This window comes from Phyllobates terribilis, unplaced genomic scaffold, assembly GCF_046119375.1.
Source record: "Phyllobates terribilis strain yellow unplaced genomic scaffold, ASM4611937v1 Scaffold_2__4_contigs__length_985480577, whole genome shotgun sequence".
NCBI classification, from domain to species: Eukaryota; Metazoa; Chordata; class Amphibia; order Anura; family Dendrobatidae; genus Phyllobates; species Phyllobates terribilis.
The window spans coordinates 976,186,690-976,202,434 of NW_027362762.1; the positions used below are offsets into that span (position 1 = coordinate 976,186,690).

Sequence of the window (15,745 nt, forward strand, 5' to 3'; positions counted from 1 at the left end):
CTGCACTCACTATTCTGCTGGTGCAGTCACTGTGTACATACATTACTGATCCTGAGTTACCTCCTGTATTATACTCCAGAGCTGCACTCACTACTCTGTTGGTGCAGTCACCGTGTACATACATTACATTACTGATCCTGAGTTACCTCCTGTATTATACTCCTGAGCTGCACTCACTATTCTGCTGGTGCAGTCACTGTGTACATACATTACATTACTGATCCTGAGTTACATCCTGTATTATACCCAGAGCTGCACTCACTATTCTGCTGGTGCAGTCACTGTGTACATACATTACATTACTGATCCTGAGTTACATCCTGTATTATACTCCAGAGCTGCACTCACTATTCTGCTGGTGCAGTCACTGTGTACATACATTACTGATCCTGAGTTACCTCCTGTATTATACTCCAGAGCTGCACTCACTACTCTGCTGGTGCAGTCACTGTGTACATACATTACTGATCCTGAGTTACCTCCTGTATTATACTCCAGAGCTGCACTCACTACTCTGCTGGTGCAGTCACTGTGTACATACATTACTGATCCTGAGTTACCTCCTGTATTATACTCCAGAGCTGCACTCACTATTTTGCTGGTGCAGTCACTGTGTACATACATTACATTACTGATCCTGAGTTACATCCTGTATTATCCTCCAGAGCTGCACTCACTATTCTGCTGGTGCAGTCACTGTGTACATACATTACATTACTGATCCTGAGTTACCTCCTGTATTATACTCCAGAGCTGCACTCACTATTCTGCTGGTGCAGTCACTGTGTACATACATTACATTACTGATCCTGAGTTACATCCTGTATTATACGCCAGAGCTGCACTCACTATTCTGCTTGTGCAGTCACTGTGTACATACATTACATTACTGATCCTGAGTTACATCCTGTATTATACTCCAGAGCTGCACTCACTATTCTGCTGGTGCAGTCACTGTGTACATACATTACATTACTGATCCTGAGTTACATCCTGTATTATACTCCATAGCTGCACTCACTATTCTGCTGGTGCAGTCACTGTGTACATACATTACATTACTGATCCTGAGTTACATCCTGTATTATACTCCAGAGCTGCACTCACTATTCTGCTGGTGTAGTCACTGTGTACATACATTACATTACTGATCCTGAGTTACATCCTGTATTATACTCCAGAGCTGCGCTCACTATTCTGCTGGTGCAGTCACTGTGTACATACATTACATTACTGATCCTGAGTTACATCCTGTATTATACTCCAGAGCTGCACTCACTATTCTGCTGGGGCAGTCACTGTGTACATACATTACATTACTGATCCTGAGTTACCTCCTGTATTATACTCCAGAGCTGCACTCACTATTCTGCTGGTGCAGTCACTGTGCACATACATTAAATTACTGATCCTGAGTTACCTCCTGTATTATACTCCAGAGCTGCACTCACTATTCTGCTGGTGCAGTCACTGTGTATATACATTACTGATCCTGAGTTACCTCCTGTATTATACTCCAGAGCTGCACTCACTATTCTGCTGCTGCAGTCACTGTGTTCATACATTACATTACTGATCCTGAGTTACATCCTGTATTATACTCCAGAGCTGCACTCACTATTCTGCTGCTGCAGTCACTGTGTACATACATTACATTACTGATCCTGAGTTACATCCTGTATTATACTCCAGAGCTGCACTCACTATTCTGCTGGTGCAGTCACTGTGTACATACATTACTGATCCTGAGTTACTTCCTGTATTATACTCCAGAGCTGCACTCACTATTCTGCTGGTGCAGTCACTGTGTACATACATTACATTACTGATCCTGAGTTACATCCTGTATTATACTCCAGAGCTGCACTCACTATTCTGCTGGTGCAGTCACTGTGTACATACATTACATTACTGATCCTGAGTTACATCCTGTATTATACTCCAGAGCTGCACTCACTATTCTGCTGCTGCAGTCACTGTGTACATACATTACACTACTGATCCTGAGTTACATCCTGTATTATACTCCAGAGCTGCACTCACTATTCTGCTGGTGCAGTCACTGTGTACATACATTACTGATCCTGAGTTACTTCCTGTATTATACTCCAGAGCTGCACTCACTATTCTGCTGGTGCAGTCACTGTGTACATACATTACATTACTGATCCTGAGTTACCTCCTGTATTATACTCCAGAGCTGCACTCACTATTTTGCTGGTGCAGTCACTGTGTACATACATTACTGATCCTGAGTTACTTCCTGTATTATACTCCAGAGCTGCACTCACTATTCTGCTGGTGCAGTCACTGTGTACATACATTACATTACTGATCCTGAGTTACATCCTGTATTATACTCCAGAGCTGCACTCACTATTCTGCTGGTGCAGTCACTGTGTACATACATTACTGATCCTGAGTTACTTCCTGTATTATACTCCAGAGCTGCACTCACTATTCTGCTGGTGCAGTCACTGTGTACATACATTATATTACTAATCCTGAGTTACATCCTGTATTATACTCCAGAGCTGTACTCACTATTCTGCTGGTGCAGTCACTGTGTACATACATTACTGATCCTGAGTTACCTCCTGTATTATACTCCAGAGCTGCACTCACTATTCTGCTGGTGCAGTCACTGTGTACATATATTACATTACTGATCCTGAGTTACATCCTGTATTATACTCCAGAGCTGCACTCACTATTCTGCTGGTGCAGTCACTGTGTACATACATTACATTACTGATCCTGAGTTACCTCCTGTATTATACTCCAGAGCTGCACTCCCTATTCTGCTGGTGCAGTCACTGTGTACATACATTACATTACTGATCCTGAGTTACATCCTGTATTATACTCCAGAGCTGCACTCACTATTCTGCTGGTGCAGTCACTGTGTACATACATTACATTACTGATCCTGAGTTACATCCTGTATTATACTCCAGAGCTGCACTCACTATTCTGCTGGTGCAGTCACTGTGTACATATATTACATTACTGATCCTGAGTTACATCCTGTATTATACTCCAGAGCTGCACTCACTATTCTGCTGGTGCAGTCACTGTGTACATACATTACATTACTGATCCTGAGTTACCTCCTGTATTATACTCCAGAGCTGCACTCCCTATTCTGCTGGTGCAGTCACTGTGTACATACATTACATTACTGATCCTGAGTTACATCCTGTATTATACTCCAGAGCTGCACTCACTATTCTGCTGGTGCAGTCACTGTGTACATACATTACATTACTGATCCTGAGTTACATCCTGTATTATACTCCAGAGCTGTACTCACTATTCTGCTGGTGCAGTCACTGTGTACATACATTACATTACTGATCCTGAGTTACATCCTGTATTATACTCCAGAGCTGCACTCACTATTCTGCTGGTGCAGTCACTGTGTACATACATTACATTACTGATCCTGAGTTACATCCTGTATTATACTCCAGAGCTGCACTCACTATTCTGCTGGTGCAGTCACTGTGTACATACATTACATTACTGATCCTATGTTGCATCCTGTATTATACTCCAGAGCTGTACTCACTATTCTGCTGGTGCAGTCACTGTGTACATACATTACATTACTGATCCTGAGTTACATCCTGTATTATACTCCAGAGCTGCACTCACTATTCTGCTGGTGCAGTCACTGTGTACATACATTACTGATCCTGAGTTACATCCTGTATTATACTCCAGAGCTGCACTCACTATTCTGCTGGTGCAGTCACTGTGTACATACATTACATTACTGATCCTGAGTTACATCCTGTATTATACCCAGAGCTGCACTCACTATTCTGCTGGTGCAGTCACTGTGTACATACATTACATTACTGATCCTGAGTTACATCCTGTATTATACTCCAGAGCTGCACTCACTATTCTGCTGGTGCAGTCACTGTGTACATACATTACTGATCCTGAGTTACCTCCTGTATTATACTCCAGAGCTGCACTCACTATTCTGCTGGGGCAGTCACTGTGTACATACATTACATTACTGATCCTGAGTTACCTCCTGTATTATACTCCAGAGCTGCACTCACTATTCTGCTGGTGCAGTCACTGTGTACATACATTACATTACTGATCCTGAGTTACTTCCTGTATTATACTCCAGAGCTGCACTCACTATTCTGCTGGTGCAGTCACTGTGTACATACATTACATTACTGATCCTGAGTTACATCCTGTATTATACTCCAGAGCTGCACTCACTATTCTGCTGGTGCAGTCACTGTGTACATACATTACTGATCCTGAGTTACCTCCTGTATTATACTCCAGAGCTGCACTCACTACTCTGCTGGTGCAGTCACTGTGTACATACATTACTGATCCTGAGTTACCTCCTGTATTATACTCCAGAGCTGCACTCACTACTCTGCTGGTGCAGTCACTGTGTACATACATTACTGATCCTGAGTTACCTCCTGTATTATACTCCAGAGCTGCACTCACTATTCTGCTGGTGCAGTCACTGTGTACATACATTACTGATCCTGAGTTACATCCTGTATTATACGCCAGAGCTGTACTCACTATTCTGCTGGTGCAGTCACTGTGTACATACATTACTGATCCTGAGTTACATCCTGTATTATCCTCCAGAGCTGCACTCACTATTCTGCTGGTGCAGTCACTGTGTACATACATTACATTACTGATCCTGAGTTACCTCCTGTATTATACTCCAGAGCTGCACTCACTATTCTGCTGGTGCAGTCACTGTGTATATATATTACATTACTGATCCTGAGTTACATCCTGTATTATACCCCAGGGCTGCACTCACTATTCTGCTGGTGCAGTCACTGTGTACATACATTACATTACTGATCCTGAGTTACATCCTGTATTATACTCCAGAGCTGCACTCACTATTCTGCTCGTGCAGTCACTGTGTACATACATTACATTACTGATCCTGAGTTACATCCTGTATTATACCCAGAGCTGCACTCACTATTCTGCTGGTGCAGTCACTGTGTACATACATTACATTACTGATCCTGAGTTACATCCTGTATTATACTCCAGAGCTGCACTCACTATTCTGCTGGTGCAGTCACTGTGTACATACATTACATTACTGATCCTGAGTTACATCCTGTATTATACTCCAGAGCTGCACTCACTATTCTGCTGGTGCAGTCACTGTGTACATACATTACATTACTGATCCTGAGTTACCTCCTGTATTATACTCCAGAGCTGCACTCACTATTCTGCTGGTGCAGTCACTGTGTATATACATTACTGATCCTGAGTTACATCCTGTATTATACTCCAGAGCTGCACTCACTATTCTGCTGGTGCAGTCACTGTGCACATACATTACATTACTGATCCTGAGTTACCTCCTGTATTATATTCCAGAGCTGCGCTCACTATTCTGCTGCTGCAGTCACTGTGTACATACATTACATTACTGATCCTGAGTTACCTCCTGTATTATACTCCAGAGCTGCACTCACTATTCTGCTGGTGCAGTCACTGTGTACATACATTACTGATCCTGAGTTACTTCCTGTATTACACTCCAGAGCTGCACTCACTATTTTGCTGGTGCAGTCACTGTGTACATACATTACTGATCCTGAGTTACTTCCTGTATTATACTCCAGAGCTGCACTCACTATTCTGCTGGTGCAGTCACTGTGTACATACATTACATTACTGATCCTGAGTTACATCCTGTATTATACTCCAGAGCTGTACTCACTATTCTGCTGGTGCAGTCACTGTGTACATACATTACATTACTGATCCTGAGTTACATCCTGTATTCTACTCCAGAGCTGCACTCACTATTCTGCTGGTGCAGTCACTGTGTACATACATTACATTACTGATCCTGAGTTACCTCCTGTATTATACTCCAGAGCTGCACTCACTATTCTGCTGGTGCAATCACTGTGTACATACATTACATTACTGATCCTGAGTTACCTCCTGTATTATACTCCAGAGCTGTACTCACTATTCTGCTGGTGCAGTTGTGGCACCCCAGAGGTCCGGTTGCCACAGTGGCATTGCCTCCCTCACAAGAGGTGATGCCATGCCTGGACGCAAGCAGGGGTCCCCTAGTCAGGTACACTAGCATGCAACACTTTCCTGGCTCCAGACCAACAAGGGGAGCTCTTCCCCTTAGTAACTGGGATCTGGGGGCGGGGTTAGTTAGTTAGTGTGAGGAGTTGAAGTCAGGACAGCGAAGAGGAGAGACCTGGGGAGTGGAGCTGCACGGCAGTTCACCCCAGAGAGGAGCGCAGAAGAACCGGACCCCGGAGTCCGAGGCTGTGGGGCACTGAAGGCCCAGCAGCAGAAACCGGAGGGCAGGAGACAGCAGGTCTCCTGGCCCCATCAGACGCCCGGAGGCTCAGCAGCACGATAGGGCGCAGCACCTCCACGTGGGAGCGACACCCCAGGAAGGCCCGAGCTGCCTGCCATACGGGTGAGCACAAAGACGTTTTACTCAGGGACGAGGGCCGCAGCATAGCTATACGCAGCAGGGCCAAAGAGGTAGCGCAAAGGGAAGGCCTACAACTTCACCTGGCGAGGTGGATCCCCAACTTGCTTCCAGGCCGCCCGGACCTCTACTACCAGCTAGTACCTATGCCCCGGTCTGGCTAATAACCGCAAGTAAAGATAAGAGGAAACCGTCATTAAGTTGTGGACTGGTTATTAACTGCACCATCCCCTGCACTACACCGCACAGCAACATCTATAACATCACCACTTCCTGCCCTGGAGCTTAGCTCTGCCTGTGGAGAGCTGAACCAACTCTGCTGCGTCACCATCAGCTCCAGTGGATCTGCTCCGCAGCGGCGGCCCCATATAGCCGCATACCACAGGTGGCGTCACGAACTGTATATAAAAACTATAAATCCCCTGTAAATATGCCCTTTTATTGACCGCCCTGGGTCACGGACCGGGTCACCGCCACTGTGACATCTCCCCTAGTAACGACCGGCCCGGCACCGAGTACCCCACGGCCCAGGGGGCGCGTCAACTTGGCGTCACAAACAGGATTCACGACGCCCGGTATAACCGGGTCCTGTGTGCCATAGACTGTACTGAACTGTGTTATCACGTCATTTGCTGTCAGCCGACAGGACGCAGGAGACCCCGATCCGGAACCGCCGGGTAAGAGATCCTTCCGCCTGCAGAGCAGCATACTGGTACATCAGCAGACGCCCAGGACCTGGCTGAGGTTCACTAGGGGGGGGGAAGATGCCCAACATGGAGGAGAGGATTCAGCAGCGGGCGCGGCCGCAGCCACTGGAATGCCGTTATCAATGCCGTACATACCGGGGGCGGTGTGGTTGCCCCAGGACTCAGGGGAGTCGCACACCCTGAACGACTTTGAGGAGAGACTGCGCAGTTTGTTTAAAGTGTACCCCCTGTCTGAAGAGCAGAAAGTCAGCATCCTCATAGGCCAGCTAATCGGTGCAGCCCAGAGAGAGGTGAAGTCCTGGCCGGGAAATACTGGCCTGGTTGAAGGACACCTTTGACACCCGCACTGCAGCAGAAATTAAAATGAAGTTGTACGGGTGCAAACAAAGGGTGCAGGAAAGTGTACGGGACTATGCTCTAAACCTGCAGGAGGTGCTGCGGGCCATTAAACAGGTGGACCCCGACAGTGTGCGAGACGAGGACAGATTGCTAACTGAGCAGTTTATTGAGGGGCTCCTGTCCAGCGCTCACAGGACACAGCTGCTCATTATGGCTCTGCAAAACCCTGATCTGGACTTTGTGCAATTTAAAGACCGAGCCATCCGGGTGCTGCGAGAACCAACCTCAGGCGGCACTGCATCCCACCGGCGTCCAGCTATCACATACGACCAGGAGGTGGCGTCCTTTCCCCCAGCACCTGTGGAGGCTGACGCACAGACTCTAGACAATGACCCGTCTGCAGACCTACGCCTTCAGGTCCAGGAGCTGACCAAAAGTGTGGCTACACTAACTAAAACCATGCAGGCCATGCAAGTGTCTCCGAAGGAAAAGATCCAGCTGGCCTCCAGTCCAGATGACGTCCCGTGGCGACGACAGAGAAGAATTCCACCGACCAGAGGGAGGAACAGCGACCGCTACGACCAGGACGGACAACTCATCTGCCGCCGCTGTCAAAAGGCGGGACACCTCGCAAGATTCTTCAATTTAAGTGAGCAACACCTGGGGCAGAGGGCCAACCCCCAGGAGTAAGACCACCAGGCCCACAAAGCTGGCGACACACGTACGTGGGAGGACGGCCGGTCCTACCTGTCGTGCTTGATGGCATCCCGATGAACGCACTGCTGGACACTGGGTCCCAGGTGACCACGATGCCATATATCCTTTATAAACAATACTGGACTGATTCAGACAGTACCCGCCATCCAGATGACCATCTTAGCATCTATGCCAGCAATGGTCAACCCGTACCTCAGGTGGGGTATAAAGAGGTGACCATAAAAGTTGGCCGAGTAGAATTGCCATCACAAGGAATGATTATTGTTGATATTGATCGCCGAGAAAGTCATCCTATGATAACTATAGGCACCAATGTGATAGAGAATTGTCTTGGGGAAATTATTCTTTTGTTGCAGCAGGTCGCAGAGACTGCCAGTTCCAGTCAGCAGCGGGTTCTGCAGAAGGAGATCAGAGCCCTGATGAGAAGACAACAGGTAGAGCTGTCTGGTGGAGAAGTCGGCAGTGTCAGGATGAGTGATCCGTTCCCCATTGCAATGCCCCCTAGGAGTGAAATGTTAATATGGTGTCGGGCAGCAATAGGTCTCAGGGGTCAAGATTATCAGGCCCTGGTAGAACCCGTGTACTCTGATTGTAGGCCCACCATCTTGACAGCCAGGGGGGTAGTCGATGTCCGCAAGGGGAGAGTATCGATACGCATCCTGAATTGTGGGGAGAAAGAGGTCCATTTACCCTGGTATGCTACCCTTGCTAAGCTGTTCACTGTCAGTAACAATGCAATAAAGGCAGTGGAACCCTTGCCTCCATCCAAACCGGCGGAGGATAATGGCTCCAAGGGGCAGAGGGAGGATTGGTGTCAGAAGCTACAAGTAGGCACTGACTCCACCCCTTTGCACCAAAAGCATGGAGTATACCGGGTGGTCCAAGAATATGAGCGAGTCTTCAGCAAACACCCAATAGACTTTGGGCAGGTAAAAGGGGTCCAACATCATATCCCCACGGGAGATCATCCGCCCATTAAAGAGAGGTACCGGCCTGTACCCCCAGCTCACTATCAATGTGCCAAAGGAATGTTACGGGAGATGAAGGAGGCTGGGGTGATCAGAGATAGTTGTAGCCCCTGGGCAGCTCCATTAGTTCTCGCTAGAAAGAAAGATAGTACAATGAGGGTGTGTGTTGATTACAGGCAGATTAACCGCATTACACATAAGGACGCCTACCCATTACCCAGAATTGAGGAGTCACTAGCTGCATTAAGATCAGCTAACTATTTCTCCACTTTGGATCTCACCAGTGGGTATTGGCAGGTTCCTGTGGCAGAGGCGGACAGAGAAAAGACCGCGTTTACAACACCAATGGGCCTCAGCGAGTTCAACTGCATGCCATTCGGGCTCTGCAATGCCCCAGGAACCTTCCAGCGGTTAATGGAGTGTTGCCTAGGACACAAAAACTTTGAAACCGTCCTGCTGTACCTAGACAACTTAATCGTCTACTCAAAGACATATGAAGACCACCTGGAGCACCTGGCCGAGGTGTTCGAAGCCCTTTCTGGTTTTGGCCTGAAGGTAAAGCCGTCCAAGTGCCACCTGTTGAAGCCAAAGGTGCAGTACCTAGGTCATGTGGTAAGCACCGAAGGTGTAGCACCACAGTTCCTCGGGCTGGTGGGCTACTACAGGAGATTCATCAAGGGTTTCACCAAGATTGCGGCACCCATGCAGGACCTCTTAGTGGGCGAGTCCAAGAAGGCCAAGAACCCGAAACCTCCATTCAAATGGGGTAAACCAGAAGACGAATCTTTCACTCGACTGAAAATGGCTCTTGCAGCAGACGAAGTCCTGGCCTACCCTGACTATGGCCAACCCTTTATACTTCATACGGATGCCAGCAACGTGGGATTGGGAGCGGTGCTGTCCCAGGTACAGCAGGGCAGTGAGAGTGATTGCCTACGCCAGCAGGAAGCTCCGTCCTACGGAAAAGAACCCCGACAACTATAGTTCCTTCAAGTTGGAGTTTTTAGCCATAGTCTGGGCTGTAACAGAGCACTTCAAACACTACCTCGCCTCCTCCAGATTTACAGTCTTCACAGACAACAACCCGCTGTCGCACCTGGAGACTGCAAAGCTTGGTGCCCTAGAGCAATGATGGATGGCCCGACTGTCTAACTACGAATTTACCATCAAGTATCGGGCAGGGCATAAAAACACTAATGCTGATGTGCTGTCCAGGATGCCCAACTTGCCAGATGGGGGAGAAGACCCGGAAGATCTGGAGGAAATAGAGATACCCGCTTTCCATCGTCACGGGGTGACCCAGTGCTCCCACTGTGTGAGGGACAAGCGCTCCGCCAGCAGAGAGGCCACGTTCAACCCATTGCCCCATCATGGATGGGCAGAGACGCAGGATTGCTGTCCACCTGGTAAAGAAGTTGCTGACACAAGCTGACTCGCACCCTGATCCAGATGCTCCACAGGAGACCCAGCAGTTGTGGAAGGAGAAGGGCAAACTGTTCATCTACGAGGGAAAGCTGTGTCGAAGAAGCATCAACTCCCGGACACACAAACTGGTCTGGCAGGTGGTAGTCCCGAGGCGGGATGCGCCAATGGTCTTAGAAGCGTACCACGATGGAGCAGGACACTTCGGGTGGAAGAAGTTGGAAGTCCTGCTACGTGAGTGATTCTACTGGGTTGGCATGAGGAAAGCAATCGAGAGATGGTGTCGAGAATGTGGTCCATGCAACCTGAGACGAAAAGACCGTGATAGCCAGAGGGCTCCTCTGCAGCCCATAATCACCAAACAACCACTTGAACTGGTAGCCTTGGATCACGTGATCCATAGCCGGTCAGGCTAGGTCTAAGCTCTCATCATAGTAGACCACTACTCCAGGTTCTTGGTAGTAGTGCCAGTGAAAAACCAGACGGCAGCCAAAGAGTTCCAACAGCACTTTTGTCGCCCGCACGGTTACCCGGAACGAGTGCTTACCGACCAAGGTCCAGCCTTTGAAGCAGAGGTGTTCCAGGAATTCTGTAACTTGTACGGCTGCAAGAAAATAAGGACGATGCCGTATCATCCCCAGACCAACGGGTTGTGTGAGAAGATGAACCAGGTGGTAATAGACCTGTTGAAGACGTTGCCCCTTGAAGAACGTAGCCTGTGGCCAGAGGAGTTACCAGATTTGGTGGACCTGTATAACCACATCCCGGTGAACTCCACCAATTGTACACCCGCTTACCTGATGAGAGCAAGACCTGGTAAGCTACCCATTGACTTAGACATGAGAGTTTTAACACCTGAGATAACATTACCAGATGCAGATTGGGATACAGAGCGGCAGCAACAATACCGCGAGGTGCAAGAATGTGTGGAGAGAAGTTTGTCCCAGGCGAGACAGAAGCAGGAGAAAACTTATAATCAGCACGCACCTGCAGTTCCCTTATCACCTGGAGAACAGGTACTTAAGAGGAAGAGACGAGTCCATAAATTAGATGACCAGTAGGAGGTTGAGCCATACGCTGTCCTACCTTCGAATTACAATAACACCAAAGTGTGCCTCATCAGTAAAGATGGAGGAGAAACTTCAGTGGCAGTCTCAAGAGACCACTTGAAGATATGTCCTGAACAGTTGAAACACAAAGAAGAAGACCTAGACAGCCCTCAGCCCACAGAAGAGGTGGAAGAAATGGTCCAGACAGTCCTTGGAGCATTTCCCCGGTCTTGGACGCAGGTGAACAGAGCAATTGTGGTACCGGTCCTGATCTTTCTCCAAGCGGCCTCACCGGAAGCTGCAGAGGTTCCAGAACATCTGGAAGACCAGTCGGCCTTAGAGACAAATGCTTCATCAGCAGCAGACCAGGAGAATCTACCCTCTGCTAGCACTCAGGGTGAGTCAAAGAATTCGTAGGAGATTACCCAGCCTACCGGTGTTACCTCGGACTACCCGTAGTGTAGTCCACACTGAACCCACCACACCAGGGGTAGACACTAGGGACCAGGGAAGGTCAGTGACAGCTAAGGTACTACGTAGATCGACCCGGAGTACTAAAGGTCAGCACCCTGCCCGTTGGAGGAACTGAAGTGTAAGAGAACTAAAGAGTATGTTATATATAGTTGTAATCATTAAATAATGCTAGATATATACAGTACAGACCAAAAGTTTGGACACACCTTCTCATTTGAAGATTTTTCTGTATTTTCATGACTATGAAAATTGTACATTCACACTGAAGGCATCAAAACTATGAATTACCACATGTGGAATTATATACTTAACAAAAAAGTGTGAAACAACTGAAAATATGTCTTATATTCTAGGGTCTTCACAGTAGCCACCTTTTGCTTTGATGACTGCTTTGCACACTCTTGGCATTCTCTTGATGAGCTTCAAGAGGTAGTCACCGGAAATGGTCTTCACTTCACAGGTGTGCCCTGTCAGGTTTAATAAGGGGGATTTCTTGTCTTCTAAATGGGGTTGGGTTAAGTCTCCTCTTAAGTCTGTGTGCCCACTATGCATTTTTCAAGCGTTTTTGCTGCGGATTTTCCGCAGCGTAAACGCTTGCAAAACGCTTGGTAATCCGTGCCCATGATCCCCAATGAAAATCTGCATGTTCTGTGCCCATGCTGCGGAATTTTCCACAGCGGATTTTCCTTGCGGAAAATTCCGTAGCATGTCCATTATTTGTGCATTTCTGCATGCTTATTTGAGGTCCCAATGCATGGGAAAAACGCAAGCCAAATCCGCATGTAAAAACGCTGCAAAAACGAGTCAAAAATGCGTGTAAAATCCGCAAGCGTTTTTGACTGCCAAGAACATGCAGAAACGCTGCAGAAATTTTCTGCTTCATTTCTGCATCGTGGGCACATACCCTAACAGTTGTTGTAGAGATGTGTCTGCTGCTAGAACTCTGTGTGGCATTGACCTGGTCTCTAATCTGAGCTGCTGTTAACCTGCGATTTCTGAGGCTGGTGACTCGGATAAACTTATCCTCAGAAGCAGAGGTGACTCTTGGTCTTCCTTTCCTGGGGCGGTCCTCATGCAGTTTCTTTGTAGCGCTTGATGGTTTTTGCAACTGCACTTGGAGACACTTTCAAAGTTTGCCCAATTTTTCGGACTGACTGACCTTCATTTCTTAAAGTAATGATGGCCACTCATTTTTCTTTACTTAGCTGCTTTTTTCTTGCCATAATACAAATTCTAACAGTCTATTCAGTAGGACTATCAGCTGTGTATCCACCTGACTTCTGCACAACACAACTGATGGTCCCAACCCCATTTATAAGGCAAGAAATCCCACTTATTAAACCTGACAGGGCACACCTGTGAAGTGAAAACCATTTCCGGTGACTACCTCTTGAAGCTCATCAAGAGAATGCCAAGAGTGTGCAAAGCAGTCATCAAAGCAAAAGGTGGCTACTGTGAAGAACCTAGAATATAAGACATATTTTCAGTGGTTTCACACTTTTTTGTTAAGTATATAATTCCACATGTGGTAATTCATAGTTTTGATGCCTTCAGTGTGAATGTACAATTTTCAAAGTTATTAAGATACAGAAAAATCTTTAAATGAGAAGGTGTGTCCAAACTTTTGGTCTGTACTGTATATTTGTTAAATTTATGGACAGTTGGACCACAGGACTAGCTGTGGTCAGGACAATATTGGATATAGTTACTAATTGGCCTAGAAAATAAACTGCAGGCGTGGCTGAAGACCAGGCCCACCGAAAGAGTGCCCTGAAGCCACGCCCAGGGACGATACACAAAGTGGGTTGATGCAGTTCCCACCAGCCAAATTTCAGTTACCCGGATTGTGGCGTAAAGACTAAGCGCCGCAGTGACTGCTGTACGTTTTTGTTGGGTTTTTTGTAATTTTTGCTTTTTGACATTTTGTAAACTGTTTGTAATGTGAATTGTTATTGTTGATTGTTTATTTCAAAAAGGTATCCTCAGTCCGGAAGTACTGAAGTTAACTAGGGGGGAATGTGGCACCCCAGGGGTCCAGTTGCCACAGTGGCATTGCCTCCCTCACAAGAGGTGATGCCATGCCTGGAAGCAAGCTGGGGTCTCCTAATTAGGTTTTTCTAAGCATGCAACACTGTCCTGGCTCCAGACCAGCAAGGGTCTTCACCTCTCTCTCCTGGGCTGTCATACTCTTACCCTCTTTCCATTGAGCTCGGACCCTGCTCTTCCCCTCTCTTCACTAGGCTTGGTTTCTGTCCTTTCACTTTTCTATAGGCTTGTTTCCCGCTCTTCCCTTCTGTCCTCTGAGCTTGGTCCTCGTTCTTCCACTCATTGTCCCAGGCTTGGTCCCTGCTCTTCCATTCTCCATTGGACTTGGTCCCCAAGCTTCCTCTCTCTCCTCTGGACTTAGTCCTCACTTTTTCACTCTCTCCCCCAGGCTTGGTTACGCTCTTTGGCTCTCTGCATCAGGCTTTGTCCTCACTCTTCCCCTCTCTCCACTGTTTCAGTTGTTGTTGTTCCACTCTCTCAATCGGTCTTAGTCCCCGCTCTTCCTCTGTCTCCACTGAGCTTGGTTTCTGCTCTTCCCTTCTCTCCTGGGTCTCCACTCTTCTCCTTTTTCATCGGACTCAGTCCCTACTCTTCCTTTCTCTTGCCAAGGCTAGTTTATTTTTCTTCCCCTTTCCCTCCCAGACTCGGTCCCACCCTCACCCTTGTTTCCCCAGATTTGGTTCCCGCTCTTCCCCTATCAACCCCTACTCGGTCACTCTTCCCCTTTCTTCTTCTAGCTAGGTCTCCACTCATCCCCTCTCTCACCTGGACGCAGTCCCTTCTCTTCCTCTCTCACCTGTGCTCAGCCCTGCTCTTCGCCTCTCCTTTACCCCAACTTGGTCCCTGCTCTTACCCATTTCCCAGTTTTACTCCATCACTTACCCCGGCACCAGGAGACAATGCTCAGGAGCAGAAGATACACAGCTCTGAACTTCATCATCACCATCATGCGGCCAAGTTCTGAAGCAGGAAATCCTGAAAAGGAAGCTGAGAGCAAAACACAAACGCTGAGAGAAACCGAAACTAAACTGAAAACCGTTATATGACAGAGAAGTACAATATCCGGATGTACAGTACAGACCAAAAGTTTGGACACACCTTCTCATTTAAATATTTTTCTGTATATTCTTGACTATGAAAATTGTACATTCACACTGAAGGCATCAAAACTATGAATTACCACATGTGGAATTATATACTTAACAAAAAAAGTGTGAAACAACTGAAAATATGTCTTATATTCTAGGTTCTTCACAGTAGCCACCTTTTGCTTTGATGACTGCTTTGCACACTCTTGGCATTCTCTTGATGAGCTTCAAGAGGTAGTCACCGGAAATGGTCTTCACTTCACAGGTGGGCCCTGTCAGGTTTAATAAGTGGGATTTCTTGTCTTATAAATGGGGTTGGGACCATCAGTTGTGTTGTGCAGAAGTCAGGTGGATACACAGCTGATAGTCCTACTGAATAGACTGTTAGAATTTATATTATGGCAAGAAAAAAGCAGCTAAGTAAAGAAAAACGAGT

At 47.2% G+C, this 15,745-nt stretch overlaps 1 protein-coding gene across 4 annotated transcripts in view; it reads right to left on the reverse strand.

Moving 5' to 3' along the window:
* Nucleotides 1-15,241, reverse strand: part of LOC141241266 (lymphocyte function-associated antigen 3-like) — a 98,964-nt gene extending 83,723 nt beyond the window's left edge. For all 4 annotated transcript variants that reach the window (XM_073668745.1, XM_073668742.1, XM_073668744.1 and 1 more), the window contains exon 1: nt 15,104-15,241. In XM_073668745.1, coding sequence (XP_073524846.1) covers nt 15,104-15,170 — 67 coding nt within the window. In that variant the 5' untranslated portion in view covers nt 15,171-15,241. The remainder of the gene's footprint in view (nt 1-15,103) is intronic.
* Nucleotides 15,242-15,745: the final 504 nt, after the last annotated feature.